General features: G+C 39.6%; 1 protein-coding gene across 4 annotated transcripts in view; it reads left to right on the top strand.

Moving 5' to 3' along the window:
• Nucleotides 1–20605, top strand: part of grik2 (glutamate receptor, ionotropic, kainate 2) — a 342363-nt gene that overhangs the window by 101543 nt on the left and 220215 nt on the right. For all 4 annotated transcript variants that reach the window (XM_044207865.1, XM_044207861.1, XM_044207863.1 and 1 more), the window contains one exon: nucleotides 18051–18232. In XM_044207865.1, the coding sequence (XP_044063800.1) occupies nucleotides 18051–18232 (182 nt within the window). The remainder of the gene's footprint in view (nucleotides 1–18050; nucleotides 18233–20605) is intronic.

Consider the following 20605-nt stretch of genomic DNA (forward strand, 5'->3'; position numbering starts at 1 on the left):
CTGCACAAACTGTACAGCTTTCATTCTAAAAACAGACATATTGTACGTACTTTTATGATATTTTTTCATATTGTTATTGTCAATTTTTAAATTTTCTATTTATATTTCTTGACTTTTGATTTGTTTTTTAAAAAATTCTTTTATTTTCTCTCACTATGTTTATTGTTATGCACCAAAACTTTGCGAACTTGCAAACAGCTTCAACTTCTCATTGTCGCCATTTACACAGGTGACCTGATAGTAAGGACATTTAGCGTTGATGGTGGACACTGAGGGCGAACAGAAATCAGATCTGATTGGAGTCCTTGAAGAGGTTCAGGCAGGATTCTATTTCATTTGAATCTTTTCTTTACTTGTTTCAAAGAAGCACATTGCCAGATGCACTGAGCAAAGTCAGTGAAGCAGAACATTTATATTATCATATATTTCTCATGGGTTCTCCCCCTGACCCCCCACCCGCTGTTCTAAACCGTGTTTGCTTTTCAGGAATGGGATATAAAAGGGGAAGGAAACAACCTCTCTCTTTGTGCTGTTTCTCCACCAAGTGGGGAGCAAACAAGCAAATCAATAACTATAATGGCACTCCTCTAATGGCTCAACTAATGGCAAAACTGAGATGGCAGCAGCATGTGTTATAGCTCTCCCAGCTGGCCATAACATCCATACAACTACCTGGAACGCTGCTGGTGCTACTAGTGCTGCTGTTGCTGCAAGGTTTGATTAGGCCACAAGGAGGAACAGGCTACTATACAATAAAACACTAGCGCGGAAGAACTGCTTCTTTCTGCTGTTCACAGTATGGAGTCCATACATACCTCCATTCGTAAGTAACCAAACAACACAGTCTAGGCTGCTGCTATCGTGGTTCGTATTAGATAATGCTTCAATTTGCCACAAAAAAGCAGATATAATCTGCTATAATCAGTGTAATCTACCTCTTTTACATCATATGGACAAAAGTATGAAGACACTGGAATAAAGTATGTAGACACCTCATTGTGAAGGAAATTCTTGTGAGCTAGTCAACTCTGATGAAGAAGGTTTCAGGAAAACTCAGGATGTCTTACACAGTAAGACATCCTGAGTGCCAAAACCAAATCTGAAGTTTCTCTTCCTGATCCACAATATTTATCCCTTACTGTCCCTAAGAAGGCTACAATGTACCCCCTACAAGGTCATTCTCTATATGTGAATTCTAATGCTTACCTAAGGCAAGGCAAGGCAAGTTTATTTGTATAGCACATTTCAACAACAAGGCAATTTAAAGTGCTTTACATAAAACATAAAAACAACATAGGGCAATATAAAAAGAGTTGAATAGAAAATAAAAACAAGATAAAACAGGAGAGTAAATTTACACAATGACACGTTGGAATTAGGAGGTCACACGTATTACATTTTAAGGAAAGACAAGGATGACATCTACATCTGAGACAGAGAATGCAATCTACTGTCTTCGAGTGTCTAAGCAACGGATCTTTTTATCTACACAGCTGTTGTCATGGGTCTAATGCAGGAGACAGCAAAATGAGCTAATGCTAGAAACACAGAGGTCATTTTATTTCTAGGTTTGCAGGTGACCCCAAGCGTGACATGTCTATGACCTGTACTTAACCTGACACCCACATTAGGGCCCTCTAAGGAAAATTCCTTCACACTCATCATTGCACCCAAGTACAGTAGAGCTGCAGGAATTAGTCAATTAATCGATTAGTCGATTGACTGAAAATTAATCAACAACTATTTTGATGATCAATTAATCGTTCCAATTATTTTTCAAGAAAACATACCAAATATTTTCTGGTTTTAGCCTCTCAAATGAGAGGATTTGATGCTTTTCTTTGTCATATATGACAGTAAATTGAAAGTCTGTGTTTTGGACTGTTGGTCAAACAAGGCAAACATATTGAAGACATCATTGTGGACTGTGAAGGCATTTTTTTCCGCCATTTTAGACTAAATGATTAATTGCTTCATGGGGAAAATAATCTGCAGATTAATCGATAATAATAGTAAAATTATAGTTAGTTGCAGCCCTACACCCAAATGTTTACCATCACATTCCCAAACCACGGGCAATAATATGCTGGCTGCAGGGCAGGGTTGCATATTGAGGAGACACTATTGAAGAAATTATTCTTTTTTCTGGGAATTTGGGTTTTTAGCAGCCTTGAGGGATTTTACATCCTACTGTTAAAAATGTACAAATTTGCTGATTTAAGTATTTTTAGACTCGGTATATTCAAATCTGACTATTATTAGGTCAACAAAATTAAATGAGTAATAAAAACAATTCATCAGAATTAAATGCTTTTTTTGTTTGTTGAATAACTTCCTAATTCATACGAGTTTCTTTGGAAATAACTATGTAATCTGATACTAATTATAGGGAAAAGGGACAAACTTCTGAGACAGTTATTTTGGCAAGAGTTTAGCTTATTGTATTGGGGCATTGTCATGTTGAAACAGGAAAGGGTCAAACACAAATTGCCTAAACAAAGTTGGAAGCATACATTTTAGACACACTGAAATACTAAAATATCATTGTATGCTGTATTTCCCTTCATTGGAACTAAGGGGCCTAGACCAAACCAAGAAAAACAACAAATGCACAAACATATGTGTCTACGCATGTTGAATATCCCCCCTCAGCATACACTTTATTTCGGACGTGAGACCATAAAGATCATTACCTTAGTAATATTACTTAATGGTTTCTGTCGTGACTCCCTACAAAGTTTTGTTTGTCTTCTTTTTTCCCCTTCTTCTGAACAGAGAATAAAATAGTATCTCATTCTGACCTGTTACTATATTTGGGATTAAATTTTCTAGACATTCAAATTTGGACAAAATTACAGTTATGAATAGCTTCAATTCAATGTTCAAAGAGGAACATTCTAAAAGTGTTCTTTCTTGCCTTTCTAGTAGTAGGGCTGTTACCCCTATCCCCAAGGAAGCATGAATGTACTTTGCAAATATCATGGCTACTTGTCTGTTAGATGTAGGATATCTTGTGTGCAAAGTTGACATTTTGAGTGGCACTAAAGGAAAGGCTCGAAAATGGTCTAAAATAGAAATGATTTATCTTCTGGGGAACATAAATGTGTTCAGTAAACTTAATGGTAATCTACTCATTATGTTTTGGTATTTCTTGTGTACAAGTAGAAATTTTGGCCTGGTGGTTGTGCTAGTGGAAAGGTCAGGGGTCAAGAAAATCTTTAGGAATCATCCCCTGGAGGCCATGAATACCTACAGCATATTTCATAATACTGCCGGGAGCTGTTGTGATACTCTGGATCAAAGTATTGGGCAGACAGAATCCTTTGGCCCCACTGCTAGAGGTGCAAAAACATCAGGCTCAATATCAGCCTAGTCAACCCCTTTCTGATAATAGCCTAGTTTCTATGGCAGCAGCATCCTGAGGCCAAGCCTGAGGTGACGGAGAAAAGAGACGAGATGCTGTATTACCTCTGGCAAATAGTCATATAAAATTTTTCTGTACTGTTTTACGCCTGTCTTTGTCAGCCTTGGAAACTTATTGTGAAGCTATGACAATAAAATACAATTATTTAAATGTACAGGAAAGGATTCCTGAATCCATGTCCTGCTTTTTCTGGATGTGGTGGGGGCTGTGGTGCTTGAAGAAAGGTCAGCTTGACAGCATGTTCACTACAAGTAATATGGATGACTGCATGGTGTAATTTCAAAGTGGTCATTTGAGAGAGGCACGAAAATGATTAAGAGCCATGTCTGACAAGCTGAGTTGGTATTTAGAAGGTGGGCATGTCTGATCTTCGTTAAATCCTGGTGGGATGTTAATGGGAATTAGAAGGCTAGAAGCAGTAACAGAGACAATAGTCAGAACAGTAGTGGCAAAAGGTAGTTGTTGTGGTAATGTTACCAGTTATATTAGTAGCAGTTGTACAAGGATTTGTGCCAGTAGCATTAGTAGCATTAGTAGTTGTAGTGCAATAGTAGTAGGAAAAAGTATTATTATTAGTAATAGCAGTAGTTGCATAGCACTAGTTCAATCAGAGACATGTACGTCATGCTGCAATTTCCCTGGAATGCTAGCAAAGCCCCTCTCATCTAAGATGTAATCCAATAATATTGTTTACTCTCAGATGAACATATAACATGTAGCAAGATACTTGTAGTATCTTGCTACAAGGGAATTATTCTACAACTAAAATGTACCTACGCTATGTACACTATATGTACACTATGTGACTATGTACTATGTGTAATACATATTGCTTTTATGAAGGCCTCCTCTCCAATAAAAATATAACCAAATTACCAAAAAACAGGAATTCATCTATAGATTCCATTGATATGAAGAACCATCAACCAAGTTTGAGTAAAGTATTGTCCACTGATCAGCTAAATATACATACACATCATTGGACGTTACTTGCCACACAGCTGTGAATGAGCCCAATCATTGTGAAGAATATTGCCAATTGCCGTTATGTTTCACCATCACCATGTGTTTGTGTACACAATAGAGAAACTTAGTGCTGTGAAACCGTGGTTCCAACTTTCACCGAGGCCCAGTGGATACAGAATTTCCGGATGTCTAAGAACACATTTCTGTACCTCTGCCGTCAATTGCAGCCAGAACTGGGAAGACGTGACACAAACTACCACTACTGTGTATCCATTCAAATAAGAATCGCCATTGCACTGTGGAAACTTGCGACCAACACAGAGTACAGGAGCATCTCTCATTTATTTCGAGGCATTAGTGCGGTGTGTCACTGTGTACATGATTTCTGCTTCTCTGTTGAGAAGTTATTAAGTTGCCAAACAGTGAAAAGTTAAAGGAAATGGTTGCATATTTTGAGCAAAGATGGGGGTTACCACAGTGTATAGGTACATTTCATGGATCACACATTCCCATTTTTGGACCAGAGGAATACCACACAGTATTTCAACCGCAAGGGCTGGCATTTGATCATCCTGGCTGTTGTGGATGGATAGGGGCCTCTTTTGGAATGTTTTTATCGGAGCGGCAGGGAGCCTGCATGATGCTCGAGTGCTGCGCTTGTCGGGGTTATGGGGTGTAGTGGACATGATTTTGCTGCTCCCTGATGAAACAAAAAAGATTTGTGGACATGATGTGGGGTACTATATCCTTAAGAGGAAGAGTTTCCTTGTCTCCTTTTTGGTGTCCAATCTGTAATGATGTTAGTGCATCTGTTATTAAAATGCCACAATGATGCAGCCTATCCTTTGATGAAACCTTTCATAGACAATAGACGATTGACACCCCAGCAACTTTTGTACAACCACAAATTAAGCAGAGCCAGGGTGGTGGTTGATAACGCTTTTGGTAGACTGAAGGGCAGATGGAGGTGTTTGCTAAACCAAAATGACTGCAACATACACAAGGTCAAATCCATGGCGTTGTGCTCTACATAACCTCTGTGAAATGAATGGTGAATGGTGAGTACAGAGAAGAATGGGGTGCCACTATCTAAACCAGCCTGACGAGGTACTGCGGCGTCCACTGTGGAGGCAGAGGGGCTAGACGCACGTACAGGTCTAATGAGGTTTCTGATCACATTATAGTAGTCAGATTACTGTTTACAGAGCTGATGTGCGAAAGTGTATGTATTGCATAATTCTAGTAACTTATTAAAACACATAACCTGCAATTCAGCATTCACCTACAATTCAGCATAAGGACCTTGTTTATTTTAACATACGCACTCTTGAAATACTGAGTTTACTGGTGTATAATGGTGAAATTGACCGCCACTACTGCCTCAGAGCGTTGTAGAAGTGTTAAATATTACACTACTATATTACATGACTTGCCCTTACGTGGCCTTGTGTCTGATGTTTTATAACAGGACCATACTGATCACATTTTCAATTCAGGTAGTTAATGTTAAGCTTTTAGATTTACAAGAACAGCTGCTACATACACACACATATATGGTTCAAGTATTTTTTAATGTGCAAAATACAAATGTGCGACGCAATGTGCAAAATACAACGTATTTGTAAGCAGGTACAACCAAAACAAGAGGGGCAAGCGGCAGTCTTTAGTCCAGTGGTGAGGCATTGTTGCTTCTTCTTTGGCTCAGCGACTGTGCAAGCTGGCCAAACACAGATAGAAACCCGTCCTGAAAGTCTCTCTGCTGCTGTCTGGTTTCTTCTTGATTTTGTCCTCAGCAAAAATACTCAACAAGGCCTGGACTTTGTCGTCGGCCCATCTATTGTATCCTTTCTTCTGTGACTCCATGTTGATGTGTCGAAGCACAATTAACAAAAACAAAAGTCAGATTGGAGCTGCAGATATTTAAAAATGGCGCCTGAAATAAAATGCTGAGAGTACTCGACAAATCAGAAAGGTTCAGTGCTGCAAGCCCCAACCCCAAAGTCCTCGTACTTCTAAAATGGTTCCTAGTACCTGCAGGAAGGTTCCTGCGGTCGAAACGCAGCTTAATTCGCAAATGTGTATTAGTCTGGAACCTCTCGTTCATTTTCGATTTCCAAGGGGTGTTATCAAAGAGCACAGACCCAAATGCCTCTTGGCGCAATAGGAAAGACCTAAAACCAATCAGAGCAGCGAAACATGCTGAGCAACACATGCAAGTTGGGGCGGTGTTTTGTCAGTTTTCAAGCAGGAAAAAAAATAGCAGCCTGGTCACAAACTTTATCAAATTACAGCTAAACAGTACACTAAAATGTGTTTCTGAAAACATTTGAGGTGGGAAATAGGCATTGCAGTAACAGAATCTTGATTCATATTTGATCAGGACTGCCTAGTTTGACAGTTTGATCTGAGGTTTTTTTTTAGCCTGGTGCCTTATGCTGTATCAACCAATCAGAGCAACGAAACGTATGATGTATGACTTCAAATCTCGATAGGCAACGCTCCTCTGTCAGTCATCGTCAAGCTTCTTAACTACCTTAGAGACCTCTGCCAGGGATATGGATATGGGTTCCCCCGAGTCTTCAAACTCTGCCTGCTCCACAGAGGACATGCTGGATGTGTTTTACCCTCACATTTCGTCTTAATGACTTTGAAGTTCAAGAAACTACATTTGTTCAAGATACATATGACATACTGTCTGACAGTACGTCTGTTATTATATCACTGCTTTCTATCACTACATATTCATTAGCGAACAACAATATCTCATGTATCATTAGAGGTGAACCTCGTTGAAAGGTGGAAATTTACAGATAAAAGTTGAGGTGATGAAAAGTAATGAACTGTAATTGTGAAATACCACGTGAACTTCATAAAAACACAGATGCAATGTCATGTGATACATTCAAGTCTGTCATATGTGAATGTGTGTAACTCTACACTGGTAACTCCTCAGTTGACAAAGAAATGTTGTCTGTTATTGCCATTGTTGATTTTGTGAAGCCAGCTACAGTATCACAAAGAACCCTTACTGTCCTCTGTTATCAGCTGACAAAAATGTACCTCCAATTTCTCCAATCTTAAGTCTTTTATTTGAACTGGAGATTACAGATTTTTTCTGTGGGTTGAGAAAAAATCAGGACACTCAGGCTCATGAAGCCCTTTAAATCCTGTTGTATAATATGAGCTTTTTATTAAAAGGCTGAGTCCCCCAGAGAAGAGGTTTGAAGGAATATTGTCTTTATATCTGTCTTCAGTTTGCATTTTAGCTGCATTTTGGTGTTGATGGTGACAGTGCACTAGTGAAAACAACATCTGCATGGAGTGCTGACAAGGTGTGAAGACAACACACACCATGCCAGATGCTCACTGAAGTGGATTAATGAATGTAGGTTGTCTCTCAGCTTCACACACTCATGAAGATAGTATTCAGGGGTGTTGCTTTTTTTAGGAATAGTGGAACAAACTACACCCACCCTTTCCCCTAGCACTTGTTTTAGAAAGGTAAAAGTGAAATAAAAGTACATTTTTCTACCTTTGTCTCTATGGAGACTCAAAGTGTTCAATGTTAAATAAATGAATAATTATGAAATAAATCATCATTTGAATAAATACAAATGAAATACCATCAAAACAAGGATATTGTGAAATAATTTAACACTTTTTGAAACTTGCATGTCTTTTTTTTTTCATTCCATCCCTCTGCGTCTAAGGCGTGCCAAACACACTTTGGTAATTTTGTGCCAAGGCTCACCGGTTACACCTGTGGCTCACTTGGATATGGGGTGGGATCAGAAAGAATACATCATCATACATTATAGATGGCCATGTTAGAGGTTGTGACACTCATGGTCAGTCACATTCTTTACTTTAAACACCTTCAAACACAAGGGACAATTTTTGTTAAAAAGAAGATGACACCTGCAGTCGATGCTCCCGTTTGCCACCAGGGAGAATTGGTAGTAATGGACGGCCCTGAGGGAGTTAAAGAGAGGTTTTAATTGATCTATGACTTTTTATGGAACTGTGTGAACTGTTTTCAATCTGTCAGTCTCCAACACACCTGTTGATTTTTAGTAGAAACTGTAGAATAATAAATCAAAATGACACGTTTGATGTGCACATAAGCACAAAGGTTTCTGTGGTGACTGGTCTGGTGCTGGTTGCACAAAATTTTATCTGGCGGGCATAATTTTGCCTTGACAGCGTGCAACTTCACTGCAATTAATGACTACAGATGGAACAGATACGTGCCACCTTCAGATTGTTGTAAAGAGTATTCACAAAATAAAGTGACCAAAATATTATGCAACACAAATGCGCTGACATCGAGATAGACCCCAAAGACTTTTTGAATAAAAAACAGTATTGTGAAATAATAACAGACTTGTTAGGTAATTATTGTGAAAACAAGCAACATGTTACTGTTTCATGATAATGAGCTGAGTTTTAAAGTATTAAAGCATAATTTCACAATTTCATGATTGTATCACCATCATTTTGATTATATTTGACACTGAGGGCCCACTGAGGGCCCAGTTTTTCATTCTACACCCCTCTTCATATGTATTTGATTTGTCTTAGAACTACACATAGTAGCTAAAGGTAATTGCTTCCTTTCCCAAATTAAATAATTTGAACTCGTTTGGTGGCAGAAGAAGAACTTGTCAAGAACCACTGTACCATGTGGCAAGAGTAGATATGTAAAGGATAGAGTTAATTGCAAAAAAATAGAGTGGTGGCCCAGGAAATGGACTATTTCAGCACAAATGATTTGGACCTGGGAGAATTTTGGTTTATCTAATAAAGACGTCATCTTTGCTGTTTTGACTGGCCCACATTTATACCTGGAGGTTTATCTATAGCGAAGGAACAGCAGCATGCATGTTCTGCCACCGCGTTCCTGAACAACTGTTAGAACCTTTGACCACAGGCCTACTTTAATCTTTCTCCAATGTGTTCCACACATTTATTTGAACATAAATAAGCCAGCCAATGTGGCAAGGGTCACATTAACCTTGACCCTGGGAGTTTGCAGCTCAGTGACTCATCTGCTATTACTCCCATCATGCAGTGCTGCGGATTGGCCGTCTGGGGGAATCACTTTAATGTCTACGCGGCCGATGATGATTGAGCAGCCCAGTAAAAGGAACTCTTCTTCCTTGTCGTCTGCGATACACTCGAAGGGGAGTTGGGAAGGGAACGCTTGAGGGGCCATTCCCTCACAAGGATATTTATCATAGGCAGGCCAATCTGTTTTACGCTCAGGAGACTCCCAGACGGCCCCCTAATAAACGCTTAGATGGGATGAAATATTCATGCAGAGTTAAATATGGATCCTAGAGCAGTCGCTGCACATTAAACACCGTCAACACTGATCAACGCTGACATCACTCTTTTCTCCCACTCCAGAATTTTTCCCCACTAGATTCCCCATGGCCTGTGCCTGTAGATTTTGGAAAGGTATGAAAGAGGATTCAGTCATGCAGAATAGAAGGAGAGATGTCTTAGGATGTGAGAGGGAGTGCTAGAGAGGTGCTCCGACATGTGTTTATGATGAGCGAGTGCAGCAGTCAGATGTGTCGGGCTGCTTTTATTGATGTCAACTAACTAACCGTAAAACAGAGATTGCTGCTCCTGCAGCAGAAGCTGTTTTTCTCCAAAGACAGCTCGTGCAACATCAAGTGCTCATATGAGATTGGACTCAAGTCAAATATAACACACAAACACAGACACTTTTGCTCTCTCATACATACATGCAAATGCAGCCAGGTAAGCTAATGATTTTACATCCTACCAAGTGGCAGCCATGTTGAAGGACCTCTAATCACACTATTGGGGAACATCAATAATTTGTCAGACATGGTGGCCACCCCAGTGAAATCATGGGAGGGACTAAATGCATCAGCATGGGTCTATCTGTCCATGTGTCTTTCCATCTGTCATGTACAGTAAATCAGATGCCACTGACTGGATTTTGTTAAAGATTTAAGGACCAGTCTTTTGTTCAAAATTCTCAAAATTACAGTCCATTAACATGGATCACATCTTTCAAGTTGTAAGGCTCCAGTCCAAGTGTTAACATGAGTTTTGACTTGTTATGAGTTAACAAGTCTTTTTTGATACATTTTTCGAGACTGTATAGTCATCAAATTCACCACACACCTCTGGCCCTTTGCCCAGAGTGAATGTGAGAGATATTTGTTTTTGCAGAACAAAAGTATCCTTTTGTAAAATTAATGAAGGATGGAGATCCAAAGTCCCTCCCCACTTCAGGGCAAATTGATCCTATTAATACAATTTAACTGATGGCAGCTGCAGTTGTTGAATGCTCCCCCAAAAAGTGCTAATAAGCAGTAGATAGCCCGTTGCTTATAATATGAACAAAATACCAAAATACCCTGGTATCATTTTTCAGACCAGACGTCGCCCAGGTCAACAACGTGCGTGTCAGGTGCTGGGGAACCAGTGCGACCTGATTAGAAATGGGCTACTGGAACAAGACATTCATGGACTACAGCAGAAAATATGGAACTGTTGCATTGCTACTATACAGGCAATCCCGGTGAGAGGGATATATGCAGAGTCTATGGGATATAGCTACACTGACAAAGAAACAACTCCTAGCTCAGTGTTCTAACATCCGCAAGTGGCAACTACTATCACAACTAGAGATTGATAAGGTACAACAAATATGCTACGGCAAGGGGAAGCCATGACGACAGGTCAGGGTGGAGATATCATCATCATCCCCACACTCCGGGATTGGGTACCAAGCCCCAGTAACAAGCCCTTACGGCACAGAATCACTTAACACAAGGGTGACTGACCTGAGATTGACGATCATGACCAAGCTGGACTGATAGAGCTGATATACGCCACAGCAACAGTGATCCTAGAGATGCTTGGCTACAAGATGAAGACCACAAGCCACAAAGAGCATTATGCCCCAATTCCATCCAACTACCAGCCAATAACCTGCCTCTGCATAACATGGAAGCTCCTGTCAGGCATCACAGATGAGTAGGCACATGGCTCAATACATGGACACGGCCCAGAAAGGAATTGGTAGTAATACCAGGGGAGCCAAAAACCTGCTACTGGTCGACAGAGCAGTCACTCAAGACTGCATGACCAGGCAGACCAACCTGTGCACCGCCTGGAGAAGGCTAGAGGCCAAGATCAAGGCAACACAGAGAGAAGTTAGTCAGCTCTCAGAGTTACAGTAAGGTGCACGGAAGAAAGGGCTGGCACTGGAGACTGCCAAACAAAGACTCACAGCTCTGGCTACCCACCTGAAGAGATACACGGGAGAAGCAGATGCCAAGAGAATAAACTGGATGTTCTCCACTGAACCATCAAAAGTGTACTCTGAGTGGCAGAGTAATAACACAAGAACAGATCCACCTAGGGCTGAAACTGAACAGTACTGGAAGAACATATGGGAGAAGGAGGCATCACATAACACCAATGCTCACTGGCTAGTGGATCTAAGAACAGTCCCCAGCAATCTCCCAGAACAAGATCCATTACAATGGCAGACATCCAAGAAAGATGGAAAGGTATGAAGAGCTGGACAGTACCATGCCCTGACATGATCCACACCTACTGGCTGAAGAAACTAACTGCACTCCATCAATGCCTGGCAACACAAATGAACCAACTTCTGATTGATGGGACTCACCCAGAATGGTTAACCCAAGGCCAGACAATCCTGATCACGAATGATCCCCAGAAGGGAACAATTCCATCCAACTACCAGCCAATAACCTGCCTCTGCATAACATGGAAGCTCCTGTCAGGCATCACAGATGAGTAGGCACATGGCTCAATACATGGACACGGCCCAGAAAGGAATTGGTAGTAATACCAGGGGAGCCAAAAACCTGCTACTGGTCGACAGAGCAGTCACTCAAGACTGCATGACCAGGCAGACCAACCTGTGCACCGCCTGGATTGACTACAAGAAAGCCTATGACTCATTGCCACATACATGGATACTGGAAAACTTGGAAATGTACAAGATCAACAGGACACTAAGAGCCTTCATGAAGAACTCAATGGTGCTGTGGAAAACAACTCTAGAAGCCAACTCAAAGACAATTACACAAGTCACTATCCCCGCTGTTGTTCTGCATTGGCCTGAACCCCCTCAGCTAGATCATCACAAAGATTGGCTATGGATACTGATTTCGAAGTGGAGCAACCATCAGTCACCTCCTCTACATAGATGACATCAAGCTGCATGCCAAGAATGAGCAAGACATCGACTCACTGATCCGCATTACCAGGATCTACAGCAATGACATTAGAATGTCATTCGGACTGGACAAGTGCAGTCGGATGGTATCAAAAAGAGGGAAAATTATCAGAACAGATCAGCTACAAATACCTTGGGATCCCGCAGACAAAAGGAAGGAGGAGGCAGGAAGGAAGTCAGCCACAAATATCTGTACAGAGTAAGGCAGGTCCTGAAAAGTCAGCTGAATGGGAAGAACAAGATCTGAGCCATCAACACATATGCCCTGCCAGTCATCAGATACCCCGCTGGTATAATAAACTGGCTAAAGGAGGAGATAGAGGCCACTGATATCAAGACAAGGAAGCTCCTCACATTGCATGGAGAGTTTCACCCCAAATCCAGCACCCTGAGACTGTACACTACGAGGGAGGCTGAGGACTAGTGAAACACTGAAGTTGTTTTAATCCATCACTAATCGTAAACTGTCAAGAAAGTGAACTGTATAAGAAATGTATAAATCTATGCAAGTCATCTGGTAACCATGATAACACATATGTGTGCCAGCACAAGTGCAGGGATTTTCCCTGTTACATGAAAGAAAGTTGGTCTGCGTTGAGCTTTGTTCTACTTTGTGTATATTAGCAGTTCCTCGTTAAAAAAAAGTTATGTCCCTATAATATTATGATTAAAAAATGCCTCTTTTTTGTCTCGTTTCTACCTGCTTGTCACTATTTAGCTATGACATTAGGTCCAGTTGAAGTCTATACTATTAATGCTCTTAATATGTTATTTCACTCTCTTTTAGCTCTGTTGTTGGTCTCTACCAACTCCTGATCTATCACTTACAGGTTGTAGTTTCAGATGCTGCCTGAGGAGTCCAAGTTTGCATGGGCATTGGCTGAGACCATGGAAGAAATTTTAAGTATTTTTGAATTTTGGTAGAGAAAATTTTTTTTAGCCACAAGGTAAGCATACAGAACATTTACACACCAAAGTGTAATGAATCAGTGTGTTTGCAGATCGAATGTAATGCATAAAGGAATATTTTGACATTTTGGCAAATACACCTATTTGCTTTCTTGCCTTACAAAATCCGAAGTGTAAACACGACAAGTTGTGGTTTCACGGGGGGTTATATGCAGGACTATTTCTTGGCCAGGTGAAGTGACTTCCTGGAGTTTATGCTGTGACTGTGTCTCAGCTGCCAGCAAAGAAATAGTCCCACACATAAACCCACATAAAACCACAACCTGTTGGTTATTGTATGGATTAAACAACCAAGATATAACATGTTAATCTGTGAGCTTTAGAGATGCTCGTATGTGGATTTTGTTACCTTTGGGCAGAGCCAGGCTAACTGTTTCCCCCTGCTTCGCAGAGCACTGTATTACGCCGCTCGTAAATCAGCTGTTCAGGTGGTAGTTTGGTTTATTGAAGAGACAACAAAATATGTAAATATATATATAATCATCATAAGTTCAAGTTTTTATTGTATAAATCTTGCTAATTTCACACGATATAGCAATGCCGAATCCAAGAATGGCTCTGAACAATACAGACAATACAATACCACACAGCAATAGATGACTTAACGTTAAAGGGTAACTTCAGTATTTTTCAACCTGGACCCTATTTTGCCATGTTTTTGTGTCTAAGTGACTAACTGGGACAACGTTTTTTGAAACTGGTCCAGTATTGAGCAAAAGGGCTGCAGCCAGCAGCCGCAAAACTGGCTGTAATGTAATCAGCCCACTAATAGCTGTATTATCAAATTGTTGGTATGCTCCTTTCATATATGGGCCAATTTTGGCACACACACAGATAACAGCTGTCAGCTAACACTGGTGGAAAAAAGCCAGAATCGGCCCAGAACTGACTACTATCTGTTTAAGTTAATATAGCCAGTTGTCAAATAAGTTTCAAACAGTTTTTTCCAACAGGGCCGTACAGTGACTTCATTTCCTCAGTATTGTTTCAGTATCTGTTTTTAAATGCAAAATTGTATTTTTTAGTCAAGATCTGTTTTAGGCAAAAATCTAGATGAATTATATTTATCTAGGTAAGTACATAGAAATATATTATATATTATAAATAATATCAACGTAATGAGATCTGAGTCATCTTCATGACAACTGAGCAACCTCAATCCGCTGATGAAGACTGTGAGATGCAGTTCAAAGCTCTGTAAAAAGCTAGTTCACAAACCCTGGGTTAAGATACTTTGTCAATAAAATGACAACCAGCATTTAGACCAGAATGTAGGGAGATCAAATTTTACAATGAAAAGTTATTGGTCACATTTTTTTCTTTTTTAATTTATTTTCTGCCAAAGATTTCTGAAAGAATATTCACCAAGAAATATTTCTAGCACATAACTCCCCAATAAAACACAAATTGCTGTTGTGTTTTCACAATTCTGTTTGTGTACAGATTAAACAAAGAAGATATAACATATTAATTAGTGAGCTAGTGAGAACAGCTTTATTCTTCAACAGTGATTTGTAATGGTCCTGCTGATATTGGCATCCAATCAAAAAACACTTCTATGTGTCGTTCTAGAGGGCATGGAAAAACAATGTATTTCATCATTTAATTTGGAACACTTCTTGGATATTGTTTTACTTTCTTATCAGTGTTCACCATGCTTAGTCATTACAGAATGTATACAGATCTACACCATATCAATCACTATTTTTAGACTGTTGATTTTACACTCATATATACATATCTGTGCACAGCTAGTTCTCCAGTAGCCATGGTTACAGGGAGATCTGTGACACAACTTCAAACCTTTATAGTCTGGTTTGTTCGTATTATACACAGTAGTGTTTCCCTGGCCAGCTGAGATGTTGTGAACCACAACTAAGGAGTCACTTTGTCATGTGATAAAAGATATGCTGCCAGTGTCTCACAGGTTAACACCCTGGGGATGTCATCATCAGTGTGCGACAGAGAGTTTGATTCAATGAAAACCAGCGACTGGCTGTTGACACTCCAGCATGGTTTCCCACAGTGCAGTGTACTCATCTGGAAGCAGGAAGTAAACAAATAATGCCACAGGCCAAACAGCTGGCTGCCGGTTTAGACCATGTGTCTGTTTGTAGATGTATGGGCCAATACTGGACTAGTATTTAAAATAGCATCTGACCCTGTCAGTGTGAATTCACTTTTGATAAACTGTAGTTGGATTAATTACTTGTGATCACTTTTAGTTTTTCAATTTGAGTAAAATCACAGTAAATCAGCACTTTTATTTTTCACTGTATACAATAATCAGGTAGTTCTTCAATATAAATTTCAGCACCTGTATCTCAAAATGATCTCATCTTAAAATATTTAAATATAAAGTGTGAATATATAATAATGGGATAACACTACATAATGGTATTTAAGGCAGAGTTAGCTGTAAATTGAAGTTGGCGAGCAGTGGAGGATTTTGAAAGAGATGAAACAAGAGCACAACTGACCCAAAATATTCAAATGACAAAAATCAAACAAACAAACAAACCATTCAGTTTTCAGACAAGACCATATTAATTAGGGTTGTGTTCTGTGATCCTACTAGCTCATTTTATATACACTGGATGGTATAAAATAAATCTATTTTCCTTTTAGAGACTGGGGTCTATTGTGACTTTTTTCATTGACACTGCCATCATGCACAGAATTTTCTGCTACATCTGTGTGCTCCTACAATTTAACATACCAAGCCTGGTCACCAATCTGCAATCTCTATTCTCTGCCATTTAACTTTACATTTTGCACATGATTTCTGAGACCTGAATAAAAGCATGACAGATATTAACTATGATTTAGCATATGTTGCCAGTTAGGTATTTAGTGAATGTGTAGTGCTCTACAGCACAGACAGGCACAGATAGGCCAACCAGCCTGCATCATAACCGTGCATTAAAAGTATAACAACCTGTGTCTACCTGAGTGTTGTCACATTGTGATTAAAATGTTAAAACAATGAAAAATTATTAAAAGAAATTGTCATTTGTCTTCCAAAATGAGCCATATTAATGTCTTCTGATCTAGTGCCCGTATCAGCAAGACAGCATAATCGTCTGATCTGCCACTGCTATGGTTGAGTTTTGGTTAGGTTTAGGCATAAAAACTACTTGACTAAGGTCAGGAAAAGATTGTGGTCATGGTTAAAAGAAACCAACGTTGACTGTTGGTTGGAAACAGGATGTAAATAGTTCCTCATGTCCTCACACACATTGTTCATCAAAACATTCATCTAGGCCTCTGAGAGACAACAGTCATAATTCACAGGGAACAACATTTGTCAAGTAAACATTGTTGTGTTAAAGCCTTTGAACAACAGATGCTGATGCTGTTGGTCTTCTCTAAAGGCGGTGTAGTCCCTCATTCGTCCAGGAGTGTTCTATCGTAGAAAAGGTTTCAGTCGTAGTAATCTTCTCTAAAGGACAGTCTCAAAGTGAGAAAGCAGAAAAGTATACAAAACATCTGACAACTTGACACACAGACACTGCATTTAACAAACTAGAAATAGAGAAAACATTCTTTCATCAAGCATGCACACTGTATGTGAATATGTTGAAAAAAATCTTGCAAAAAGGGAACAACAACAAGTGCATAAACCACAAAATCCATTCTAAGTAAACTTCTAGCTCTGCTGGTATTGCTTGCATTTACATATTCTTCTGCTGCAACACAGAAATGATTGATCAGCTACTGAGAAAAAAATACTTATTGAACATCACAGTAGAAGCTTATCTGTCAAAATTAAGATGTTTATGATTGGGTTGATGTCCCACTTAATCTCCCCAGCAAGGCTGACTTCACAAATGTCCTATACACAACAGTGCCTGTATAGGAGGAGAGGGATCAATAGTGAGCACAGAATCAGTGTCATATAAAGTGAATGATGAATGCCAGGTTTTTTTGCAGTATTGTTCTGTCATGTTTGTATAATATTTGTATACAAATGCAAGGTCTGCTGATACTGAGGCGATGCTGAAAGACTGTTTAGATGTATTGTGGACAGTATCAGGACAAAAAGGAGCGAGAAAGAGATGGGGAAAGAGAAAAAACAAAGACACTGAAAGAAAACTATTGTGTGTAGGATAGAAAATAGTTAGAGAGGGCAGGGGAGGGTGTCAAAGAGAACTAGATTTCATTAGAAATTAACTGACAACAGAAATATATCCTTGCAGCTTTCTTATCCTCACTAATAATAACCACCACTGCCAAATGAATTAGAAGTAGTTGTTCCCTCAATTACTGTGGAAAGATACATATATTTGAAATTTCCTTTCAGGAATTTCATTGCCATCATGGGAGCAGGACCAGCTGCATCAGTTCCAATTGGGCTAATTTTTCAAATATCAATTACTCTTGAGGCAAAAGAAAACATTAAAAAAAAAAATTTCTTTGTTGTTTTCCCTGCAGGTCTGATTCGGTTGCAAGAACTTATAAAGGCGCCGTCCCGGTACAATATCCGGTTAAAGATCCGGCAGCTGCCCGCAGAGACCAAGGATGCCAAGCCGCTGTTAAAGGAGATGAAGAGGGGGAAGGAGTTCCACATCATCTTTGACTGTGGTCATGAAATGGCTGCTGGGATCCTGAAACAGGTGTGTGTGTGTGTTTGTACATAGTACATAGTATTTATAGATGTAGCTCTACACACTTCAATTATTATTTACTGAGACCCAACAATTCCATCATAAGCAAACACTTGGTGACAGTGGCAAGGTAAAACTCTCTTTTAATCATTTGAGTCATCAAGTGGGAAATACAGCAGGAGACAGTTGTGAGAGTCTGAATTGATGCAGTTCCAAGAAGACAGCTTCTTACTATTGTTGTCTGCTAAAGCACACTTCACTGTGGTGCTTGAAACTGTAGCTTACTCTGTTAACAATTTCATGTGACACATTTTGCACCAACAATAAATGCAACTGTCTGTATAATTATGTGGAATATGTTTCAGTCCTTAGGATTCAACTAATATTGTATACCAAGTCAAAATGTTGTCTTCTATTAAAAATCAAGATGCACAAACAGCGTTGCTAACATTTGATAGGATTGCATTTTAGTCCTGCATTTTAACCTCAGACTGCAGCTATTTTGAGTTTATTATGTGTTGTTTATTTTAAGCCAATACAGGCAGTAATGTTCCTTTTATATAGTGACACAGAAAGTAAGGTTATGGAGGTGGATGGATGTGCACGAAAGATCAGAGATCATGTCCCATCCAATTTTTTTTTTTTATCTAATCGACATTCTTTCCCTAACCTTAAGTATTTTAGTTACCTAATCCTAATGTTACCGTAATGACAATTTATTTGCTATAACCATGATGATATACAGTATATGATTTTTCAATTGGCATTGGATGTAGCATGTAATATGTAGAACTTACTTCACGGATTTTGCAGAACCGTGCCAATATAAATGTTGTTGTCTAATGATAGGGTTGTTTCTTTTCTTCTTTTTTTCCATGCATGAGTACGTGATCCCATCCCGGTTTCCCACCCTTGAATGCTGCCAATTGTGTTTAATGGGGAGCCTGATGGGGAGTTTTCATTTTCCCAAACAGTCCGGATATTATGAAGGAAGCCTGGAATGGCTGTAGTAATAATAAAAGTAGTAAACATAGTTGCTAAGAATAGTTTTTAGACCAATTATGTCTAAATTATGACTCACTCATCTCATCCTAAGATAAAAAAACTGTGATCATGACTTCATTTTGAAATTTTACATATTATCTGCATACTAAGGAGAGAACGTCACTCTTCCTGAACCAGCCGTCCTCTTGTCCACTCCGAAGCCTCTGGCATCACTGCAAACCTACGACAATGGCAACAGCAAGTAAGTCTGTTTGTCTCTGCCGCTGTTTTCTCACATAGAACAGGGCTGGTTAAAGTGAATTTTTATCTGACGTTATGCTAGTCTGGCAGAGGTCCACTGGAACAAGCGCTAAGCTAAAAGTAATAGCTAGCTAACGTCAGGCTCTATGTGAACAAACAACGGCAGAGAGAAACAGACTAACTTGCGGTTTGGGCGTTCCAGGTGAACTCGTGAAAACCATTGCTGTTGGTCATGTCAGAGGCTTATATTGAATTATAAGTTGAGTGCACAAGAATAATTCATATTCAGCTCAATTTTATTTATATAGTGCCAATTCATAACAAAAGACAATTGTAATTTTCTATGATTCCCAACTTCACATGTGATGTTTGTGCTGTGTAAACCATGTCAAATCCATAGGAACAGTTAGTTTGTTGGTCATTGCTCATTATTGCTTTTGTGGTTGAATCCATGATGCTATGGATATGGCTACGGTAGCTGTACTGTGACTACTCTTTAATACCCCTGTTAAGCCACACAGGATTTTAACCTGCTGTGCTTCTATCAGATATGACAGATGTGTTACCATTACATTACAGGAGTTCAGGATTACAGTAGCATCAATACAACGCTCAACCAGCACAATCATGTCAATCCACTGCACACATAAAACCCCTGCATGTAGTGGTGTTACACCCATTATAAACTAATGTGTCACAGCCATAATCATAATAACACAGCCATGGCTACAGCCACAATAGCTCTGCTAGTTATCCATCTAGCTGCAATGATACAGACTTGCACCTGAGCCAGACACAGCTGAGGGTGCGCCCACTCCTACTGTGCGCTTCCATCGTGACCTTTCAGGGGCTCCAAAGTGATGGGCCAGTCTTGGTGAAAAATGTATTTCATTTTGTCCCAGTCCACCACTGCACACAAGATCTTAGCTTCTTATTCAAAATGAGTCAATTTAGCAGTAAACTGGTCACAGCTTTTCACAAATTACATGCCCATTTAATCTACAGATTTAGGGGATCAGTGAGTAAAACCTGCCTCACATTGCCTTAAGGAGCTGCCAGTCCCACAAAAACTATTTCAAGTAGCTCATGAATGAGTTTTATCTCCCATGACAGGTAGCCTATGTGCTGTTTTGGAGG

This window comes from Siniperca chuatsi, linkage group LG9 (assembly GCF_020085105.1).
Source record: "Siniperca chuatsi isolate FFG_IHB_CAS linkage group LG9, ASM2008510v1, whole genome shotgun sequence".
In the NCBI taxonomy this organism is placed as follows: Eukaryota; Metazoa; Chordata; class Actinopteri; order Centrarchiformes; family Sinipercidae; genus Siniperca; species Siniperca chuatsi.